The 10,150-nt window shown below is 43.1% G+C and overlaps 1 protein-coding gene across 1 annotated transcript; it reads right to left on the reverse strand.

Annotated features, from left to right (window-relative positions):
* Positions 1 to 6,357: 6,357 nt before the first annotated feature.
* Positions 6,358 to 9,861, reverse strand: LOC117861825 (uncharacterized). The gene is made up of 7 exons (XM_034745356.1): positions 9,709 to 9,861; positions 8,327 to 8,413; positions 7,649 to 8,235; positions 7,435 to 7,492; positions 6,716 to 6,794; positions 6,559 to 6,628; positions 6,358 to 6,466 (listed from the first exon to the last, which is right to left on the reverse strand). The coding sequence occupies exons 1-7, from the start codon at positions 9,859 to 9,861 to the stop codon at positions 6,358 to 6,360; spliced, it is 1,143 nt and encodes a 380-aa protein (XP_034601247.1).
* Between the last annotated feature and the right edge of the window lie 289 nt (positions 9,862 to 10,150).

Consider the following 10,150-nt stretch of genomic DNA (forward strand, 5'->3'; position numbering starts at 1 on the left):
TAAACTATTTTAACAGAATCTACTCCCACTAAAATCAATATCCCTCTATTGAAACTTAGTGATTCAGGATCCACAACTAACAAGTCCACTAGTGAGCTTTAGCATCACCGCTAGCAAACAAGGTAGATCGGTAAGCAACTTTTGCTAATCATATCACATATGACTCCTGTTGTTGGGTGACATCTCTATGTCTCGGCGCCCAACCTTTATGCCCCAAGGTCCTTAACCGTTAAGATAACCTTGTTAAGCAAACCAACCCTTATGCGTGTAAGTGTCCGACACAAACCCGTCTAGTCAAGGAAAACTAGTGGCACCCTAATTTCATAGACCCACCACTAATTGTACAAGACATGAGACGGTGCAAGTTTTATTTGGGAGGGCATACTAACTTAAACTTTGTGAGGGATCGTTCTACTTCTAACATCACAGCATGCAGAAAGTAAAACATAAACAGAATAACATTCACACAGTTGTGACACAGTATGGCCCGTTTTCATATGGTGATCTCCATCTCCATAGAACCTGTTCACCATGGTGATCTCCATCTCCATGTTCCATGTGCGCCATCCTCCTGGTGATGAGTCCTCCAAGAACTAGAACATGCTATTACGCCTAATAGCTAGTAAAGAATCTAGTAATGAAGATTACATAGTTGCTTGGATCATCACAGATTGGTACGCAAACCATTAAATACAATAAAGTGACAACACATATGGCTCCTGCCGTGTTGCCGTACGCGCGACACGCAGGTCACGAATGAGTTACACACATGCATCAAATACACAAGGGGGCCATACTGATCACAAGATACAAACATACATCCGAGATCGTACCGAAAAGTTACGTCTGATTTACCGAAGCATATGCATACGGCAAAAATCCCGACCCCGGCAGTAGATCTCATCTACTATTGCACATCTAATGCGCCTAGCGTATGACCCTGGATTTCGATTCGACCAATCATATTGATCTTCGCTCACTGCAACTGGATTTACGTGTATCACTTAACTCCGATGGTGGAAACCGACCAGTAGGAGTATGTCGTTACACTACCATTGTAGCAAGGGCAAGAAACCAGGACATAGATCAAACTGAAAACTCGCATATCTCCATATGCACACATCCCGAATCCAAAACTAAGCAGCTACGGCTCTTGATACCACTGTTGGGATACGAGGTAGGCTACAGTAGCGCAAATCAAAATTTCTACCGTGTAAAACCAGGAAGAACTACCGTATAAGGATCACGGGATTACCACTCGACGCACTACTGGTGCGGAAGATGTAGATATGCGTCGATGCAGTGAAGACGATCACGTAGTCGTACGTAGTCGATCAACATAGTCGTACGTAGTCGATCACGTCACGTCCAGCAGCTCCTCAGCAGCTCGTCCACGTGCAGCAAGATCGCCTCCGGTGCCGCGGCTCGTCGTCGGCTCGTCGTGGCTCGTCGGCGGCTCGTCCAAGTGCTGCAGGCGCAACACTTCCAAGGTATCCACACGTGCAGGGAGGAAGCGTCGCAAGCCAGACTGCTAGATCCGCGAGTTGCAACAGGCGAGGGCGTGGGAGGCGCGGCAGGTGTGTTTCGCTAAAAAGGTGTAAACCCTAGGGCACCCCCACCCCTCTATTTATAGAGGTTCCTGATGGGCCTCTAGGTCCAAGGCCCATTAGTACTTCTAAACCTAATCCAACTCGGATCAGATCCGAATTGGGCTTCCAGCCCCTTAAGTGTGTGACCCTATGGGTTCAGATACGTATAGACATGGCCCGAGTACTCCTACTCGGCCCAATAGTCGGTAGCGGCCTCTAGCAAGACGTGCCAACTCCTATACGCACACGAAGATCATATCAGACGAACCATCACAACATAATATACATGCTATTCCCTTTGCCTCATGATATTTGGTCTAGCTTCAAGCCGACCGCTCTTTCTCGATCCTGTGATTCGAAATCCCTTTGTAGGTTAACTCTTAACCATACGTAGCATGGCCATGCATTTTCGGATCCGATCACTCGAGGGGCCCAGAGATATCACTCTCAATCAGAGAGGGGCAAATCCCATCTTGATTGACCATGTCTCATAGCATGCTTCTTGACAAACCCGAAAGCTACCTTTATAACTACCCTGTTACGGTGTAGCGTTTGATAGCCCCTAAGTAGGTCGATCCACATCTAGAATACATGGGACAATCTCAGGTCTAAGGACAAAGCGTATATGTTGTTTAAAGAGAGAACTACTTCTCGTGTTGGGTCAGTCCTAGCACATGTCTCCACATGTGTCCACATTATTAGTTCAACATCTCCATGTCCATGACTTGTGAAACATAGTCATCAACTAATAAATGTGCTAGTCTAATATTCATGTGTGTCCTCACATGAACTCCGACTAGGGACAAATTTAGAATAACCATACAAGTAAAGAGTTTCACATACAATTCACATAATTACAAATCAATTCAAGTAGCCTTTAATGGATATTCAATGAACACAATATACAAATCATGGATACAAATGGAATATCATGATCTCTATGATTGCCTCTAGGGCATACCTCCAACACCTGGTACGACTGAAGGATTGTAAGCATGTCTTTCGGTAGTGTGCTATTTGCTTCTCCAGCTCTTCCTTCTGGTCATCCTTGAGGTCTGCTTCCGTCACCTCGATGATGTTATTTTTAGAGATTTTGGCAGTTTTCGACATGGTAGTGGTTATGTAGGTCCCACCGGGCATGCCAAAAGTGTGTTGGTACTAGAAATCAGCCGATTGAATCTCTAGCGTCGGACACACGACCCGGGAGAATCTGCTTAACTCCTGTTCGGGTGATCGCCCTAATACGGTTCGCGTGGCGTGCCAGCCAATCTAACCTGTTGATTGGCAAGGAAAGAAATGTGTCAAATCCCAGAGGTTGCGATTGGCTAAGGTTCTGATCTCGAGGAAGCTTATCAGCGAATCGGCCAATTTGCTGTAATAAAGAAATCGGCTATAATACAGCCGATTACCAGATGACGTTGGTGAAGAATACTGCTAGAGTAAACTAAATAACACTACAGTAGCAACATTAGGAACAGATCTTAATCGGCTATGCAAAAAGCGGTAAATTAAGCGATAAAATATAAGTAAGCCGAAAGCTCTAATTCCAAACTGGATAACTGGTGATAAAACTAGAACAACAGGTAAAACCTATAATTCTAGTGAATATCGATAACTGATGAATAAATCTAAACGAAACGACAGCGATGCACCCGAAGTTAAAGCTTAGATATTACTCGATAAACGGAACTTACAGAATCGGCTGGAGATCAAGTTGATGCAGCCCCGCCAACCCGTACGAACTCGTGAAAAGAAGAAAAGTACTGACAAAGTAGTCAACTTGAAAGTAAAGTGCGAGGAAATAGTAGATTGTTGTATTGATTTGATGATGATTACATATCTCTAAAGATGGCTATTTATAGCTTGTTACAACCAATCTCTTAACTGACTAGGACTCTATCTCTAAGTTTAAACGAAAACGAATATTTACAAGCATAACTCGTATCGGAGTTAGTCATTGCGCTCCCATGGGTTGATCTCCTTTTTATCTTTATAATCCACTTTAAGCCCATATTGGCCCAACTGCTCTAGCCTCCCAATCGGCCGATCTCCACCAATTCCATCCACCGAAATACTGCAGCACCAATCGGCCGATCTCCCACTGTAACACCAATCGGCCGATTCCCAATCGTGACCTTCTTACCTCGCCGTATTAGCCAATTCTCTCCCTTCTTGACACCGATTCCATATGTGTCAAAATCTGGCGTCAACAACTACGATGAGACCTTGTCGCCCGTAGTGATGCTTAAGTCCATTCGGATTATTCTAACTATAGCTGCATATTTCGATTATGAGATATGGCCGATGAATGTCAAGACAGCTTTCCTGAATGGAAACCCAACGGAGGATGTGTATATGATATAGCCCGAGGGTTTTGTCGATCCGAAAAATGCTGGAAAGGTATGCAAGCTTCAGAGATCCATTTATGGATTGAAGCAAGCATCTAGGAGTTGGAACATTCGTTTTGATGAAGTGGTCAAAGGGTTTGACTTCACCAAGAATGAAGAAGAGTCTTGTGTTTACAAGAAGGTTAGTGGGAGCTCTGTAGTATTTCTAATCTTATATGTGGATGACATATTGCTGATTGGAAATAACATTCCTATGCTTGAGTCCGTAAAGACTTCACTGAAAAATAGTTTTTTGATGAAGGACTTAGGGGAAGCGGCATATATTCTGGGCATTAAAATCTATAGAGATAGATTGAGAAGGCTTATAGGATTAAGCAAAGATACTTACATTGACAAAGTGTTGAAGCGGTTCAGCATGGAAGAGGCAAAGAAAGGGTTCTTGCCTATGTCACATGGCATACATCTCAGCAAGACTCAGTGTCCTTCGACTGCTGATGAGCGGATCGCATGAGTAGAGTGCCATATGCCTCGGCTATTGGATCTATCATGTATGCAATGATAAGTATTCGCCCAGATATTTCATATGCGCTAAGTATGACAAGCAGACACCAGTTTGATTCGGGTGAGAGTCACTGGACAGCGGTGAAAAACATTCTTAAGTACTTAAGAAGGACTAAAGATATGTTCCTCGTCTATGGAGGTGAGGAGGAGCTCGTTGTAACAGGTTACACCGATGCTAGTTTCGAAACCGACAGAGATGATTCAAAGTCACAATCAGGATTTGTGTTCACACTAAATGGTGGTGCTGTTAGTTGGAAGAGTTCCAAGTAGGAGACGGTGGCCGATTCTACGACAGAAGCCGAGTACATCGCGGCTTCGGAAGCCGTGAAGGAGGGTGTTTGGATAAGGAATTTCCTCATTGAGCTTGTTGTGTTCCCGAATACATCCAGCCCATTGAATCTCTACTGTGATAACAATGGGGCAATTGCGCAAGCAAAGGAGCCAAGGAACCACCAGAAGAACAAACACGTAATGCGGTGATTTCATCTTATTCGAGACTTCGTTAACCGGGGTGAGATCAAGATATGCAAAATACAGATGGATTTGAATATTTCTGATCCGTTGACAAAGCCTCTCCCGCAGTCTAAGCATGATGCGCACATAAGAGCTATGGGTATTAGATATATTCTAGATTGACTCTAGTGCAAGTGGGAGACTGTTGGAGTTATGCCCTAGAGGCAATCATAGAAATGATGATATCTGATTGTATCCATGATTTGTATATTGTGTTCATTAAATATCCATTAAAGGCTACTTGAATTGATCTGCAATTATGTGAATTGTATGTGGAACTCTTTACTTGTATGGTTATTCTAAAATTTGTCCCTAGTCGGAGTTCATGTGTGGACACACATGAATATTAGACTAGTACATGTATTAGTTGATGACTATGTTTCACAAGTCATGGACATGGAGGTGTCAAACTAATAATGTAGGCACATGTGGAGACATGTGCTAGGACTGACCCAACACGAGAAGTAGTTCTCTCTTTACACAATATGTACGCTTTGTCCTTAGACCTAAGATTGTCGCATGTACTCAAGATGTGGATCGACTTACTTAGGGGCTATCAAACGCTACACCGTGATAGGGTAGTTAAAAAGGTAGATTTTGGGTTTGTCAAGAAGCATACTGTGAGACATGATCAATCAAGATTGGATTTGACCCTCTCTGATTGAGAGTGATATCTCTGGGGCTCTCGAGTGATTGAGGGCTAGTTTGGCAGGGCTCCGGCTCCTCTAAAAATGGCTCCGGCTCTGGCTCCTTGGGTGGAGTGGCTTCTCCGGTGGAGCTGAAGCCGTTTTGGAAAACGTTTGGCAAAACAGCTCCACCCTATTTTTCATGAAAGGATTGGAGGTGTCAAATGTCGAATATGCCCCTTGATAAATGACTTGATTGTTTAGCTGAATTGTATGTTTTCCTTCCATTTATAATTTTAGTTCATATAAATTAAAAAAATAAATAGAAATATTTTCTAGATCTCATCTTTTAGATGGTTTGTGTGTTTGTGATGGACACGTCTTTGCTCATTTGCAATTACTAGCTACTGGATTTTACAAAAGATTAGGCATAGTCCTCAGCATTAATAGTAGTGGTTTTTACAAAAGATGAGGCATAATCCTCACATCAACCATAGAAGCCAACATAATGCTCATGATGATCTAGACAGAAATATCGCCCTTGCAAGGTCATCACGGAATCTATCCATTGCTCGATCATTCGATTCAGAAGTTGATGTATCGCTTGCATTTTGGGAAGGAAGATGGCGTGCATATCTTGATGGTATGGTAGGCACATAATCAAGATTCCGATCACATTTGCGAAAATGTTTATCTTGTGCATTATTCTCACGAATGAAGTTATGGAGGCACATGGTTGCGGCAATGATCATCATTTGCTTCTCCAATGGAAAAGCCGGCATCTTGAGAAGTATTCTCCATTTCATTTTCAACACTCCAAAAGCACGCTCTACCACATTACGAAGACTTGAATGCAAATGATTAAAGAGCTCATGCTCACCGCTTGGAGCAGGACCCCTCCTCCATTCTGGCACATGGTACCTTGCGCCCTTGTATGGAGCCAAGTAGCAAGGTCTATTCGGGTACCCAGCATCAACATTGTAATATTTTCCTAAGCACATATGTAAAATTATATGAGTTACATTGTAAATATGTCTATGTGCACACTTATGACAACTATAAGAGAATATGAACCTACCTGCAGGAGGGTGAGGGAATTTGTCATAATCATGTCTTAGTGCATGGAACAACACATTGGTGTCATGCATAGATCCAGGCTGTCCAATAGATGCATATGTAAATCGCAAGTCAAAATCAACAACAGCAAGAACATTTAGTGTCGCTTTGCCACTTCGGCCAATATATCTTATGAGGTCATGAGGAGGTGGTGTTGCCAAAATGTGAGTACCATCTAGTGCACCAATGCAATCTTTGAAATGTGGCATCATCCTCTGATCATTACTGATCCTTGAGTGTGTAGTACTGAAGTTAGGATCAAAAGGTCTTATGTAGTCCTTACACATACCCACCACACAATTCAAAACCTCCTCAAAATTTTCTACTGATGGTCTCTAAAGAATGGTTGAATATACCATCGATAGCACTGTTCGACATACCTTGGCCACACACAAGGAGGAACATAGCAAGTGATTCCATAGAATTTATGTGCACAGATGACTCAAGACCATATGAACTCGCTAGCAAATCATGCAGCTGGTAGAATAGGTGTGTGTCCATCCTGAACATCTTAAGGCTCTGTCCTGGAGTCTGAAGTTTTTCCATAGTCCAACCAAAGCCACTCTGTGATGGAGTTCTATTCTCATTTTTGTCATGATATGTCAAGAAATATTTGGAAGCAAGCATAGCAGTCATAAATTGAATATTTTGAGCACCCCTCAACAATGCAAGAGTTTTCACAGTCCATTCATCATCATCAGAATCACTTTCATTTGTCTCATGAGAAGAATAATCAGATCTGTTCATTACACAAAGAATAATCATTAAAATAGTATCATTATTACAACTCCAAATAGTAGCAAAGGAAAGTCATACAAAACCTACATATTACAAACCATTAAACTAGAACAACAAATAAATAGCACTAATTGCAAGGATACAGTGATTGCTCTACTTAGGCACATCATTTCTAGTCATCCAGTCATGCTTTCTAGTCAACCAATCAAATCTCTCTTCAGGTGTGTCCAATGTCATGAACATCTCTCTTTCAGCTTTTTTGGTAAAAACAAGTGATGCAATGAAATGTTCATTTGTTCCTCGAACAGCACCACATTCCTTCACCAATGCCATGACATCCTGGATTGAACAACCAGATTTGTCCTCCCTCCTTGCAATGGACTCACAGGATGCAGTTGTTCGCTCATTCATCTCCACAATCTTACCCATTTGTTCTTGAAACCAAAGACCTCCACTTGTCTTAGGTTTCTTTCCCTTCTTGTTATCAGCCACTCTACCTCTCTTCCCTCTCACACTAGAAGGTGTCACCTCCTCTGGTTCACTGTCATCGTCATTGTCAGCTTCATCCTCATCATCAAGGTTAATGGGAGAAGCATCACAATCCAAATTTGTTTGAGAAGGTCTTGCACCACTAGAAGCACACCAATGATCGTCCTCGGTGTTCCGAAGATCTTCGAACATAATTCCCAAGTTTTCCTCATTTTGGAGCCCTCTGTGCTTAAATCTAGTACATCCCTTTACTTTCTGTAATGCAAGGAATAATTGTCAGTACAGAAATAAATCATTCACCAAAATAATGGAACATGGTTAAGCATGAAAAATAACTTGCACTTACTCTTGCTGTTTCCTTCCACCAACTCTCTGGCATAACTATATTTTTTCCTGATTCATCCCATCCTATGCCAGTCTCCTTGGTCAGTTGCTTCCAAATTCCATAATCAATTTTCAATTTATCCCATTTATTCTTGAATTGTTTTCTAGTATACAGAGTACCAGTCCTCTCATGAAACCTTTGGATGACATTCTTATAACCTGACTTATTCAAATGAGTGCTTGACCGATTTCCTTTTTGAACTTCGTCTGCAAAAATCTCACAGACTATTCTAGTGTTCTCATCACACCAAGCGGCGTCTCTGTTGCAAATCAGTACCGTAAGCACCAAATAACAAGTAAGACATACAATTTTCACCTACAGATGTATGACAAGGATTTCAGAGGTCATGAACCTCCTGCTGTTTCCATTTTGACTACTTAGAAGTTTATGTTGTGCTAAGTTTATCTAATATCTTATCTCTTTTAAATTATTTTTCAAAACAGAGAAGAATCAGGAAGTACAAACTTTTGGTCAGGGATTTGTCTACACAATCTTGCTAGAATATCCAGGGAAATACACAATCTTGCTAGAATATCCAGGGAAGGAACAACAGTACGACGAGTTCTGGAAGCTATAACACGTCCAAGACATTATTAAATGCATAACTGCCCCAGCAGTAACAAGGGCACCCCCCCAGAAGTGGTATTTTACTGGGATCTGAAGAAAATCAAGACTTTTAAAACACGTTAACAATCATCTAACCTTGCTATGGAAATTGGAATGTAGATTTCAGTGCATGATTTTCATAAAGTCATGTTTACATTTGCATATGCTCTTGGCATGTTAGATACTAACTTTTTTTTTCAGGAAATGCTAACTCAATGTTATATCCTGGATTGTTCATCTGTCATGCTAACGTGAATTTTTCAATGTTACTCAAATTATATATAATTACTTCTTAAAATGATTCAGTATGTTTTTGAGGCTTTCTTATTTAACTATTTTTTTGAACAAGTAACGGCAGGTGCTATGCCCATTCATTATAGTAGAAAGCAGTTCAAATGTACATAGTTAGACCAACTGATCTAAAGAAGGGAATAATATTTCGTTATTGTGATAATAACATCAGTACGACGAGTCCAAATTAGTTCTGGAAGCTACACAATTAGGAAGCTAATCTTTCATCTATATGAGCATCGCCGAGCTACTTTTGATTGTAATTCCTTAAAATTTCTAAACCCAGCTCGATGAGACTTCCCTTTGTGGGTTGTCTGGGATCAAAAACAGCTCAATAACTTTTACCTTCCATCATCGACGGTTACTGGGGCAGCAGGAATCGGCGCTGGTGTTCTAGGTGCTCGGCCACTTCGTCCTCCTCCACGCCGAGCAGAGGCTCCTCGAACTGGCACCGACATTGCCTCTTCGAACTCGTTCGCCGCCGATGCTGGCGCCGGCGCCGACGCCGCCGCCAATATGTTAGCCAGCCACTCCGGCCCGAGAGCTGCGGCCGCCGCTGCGCTGCTCCACCAATCCGGCCCCATTCCGCCGCCCGCCATCGAACCAGCAAGAAGCCCACCGCCGACAGCACAGGGGGGGCGCCGCCAACAGCACAGGGGGGCCGCCGCCAACAGCACAGGGGGGGGGGGCGCCGCCAACAGCACAGGGGGGGCCGCCGCCGGGCCACACTCCTCCGCCCGCCGTCGATGCTTGAGCCGTCTCACCCCCGGACTGGCCGGCCGCCTGCTGCCCTCGCCGTTGGCCGGCTGCCGCCGGTCCGGGAAGGGTCGCATCCGGCCAAGATGCGGCGCCTCCGCCGCCCCCAACCCCCGGATCGAGGTCAGCAAG

This window comes from Setaria viridis, chromosome 6, assembly GCF_005286985.2.
Source record: "Setaria viridis chromosome 6, Setaria_viridis_v4.0, whole genome shotgun sequence".
Lineage (NCBI taxonomy): Eukaryota > Viridiplantae > Streptophyta > Magnoliopsida > Poales > Poaceae > Setaria > Setaria viridis.

What these genes read in the sequence shown, in the direction of transcription:
- LOC117861825 (XM_034745356.1), bottom strand. Translation starts at nt 9,861, where the DNA reads ATGGCGGGCGGCGGAATGGGGCCGGATTGGTGGAGCAGCGCAGCGGCG. An exon ending in AAGAGGCAATGTCGGTGCCA is followed by an intron (nt 8,414 to 9,708) that starts GTTCGAGGAGCC and finishes GGAATTTGGAAG; the next exon opens with CAACTGACCAAGGAGACTGG. An exon ending in ATTCCCTCACCCTCCTGCAG is followed by an intron (nt 6,629 to 6,715) that starts GTAGGTTCATAT and finishes ATATGTGCTTAG; the next exon opens with GAAAATATTACAATGTTGAT.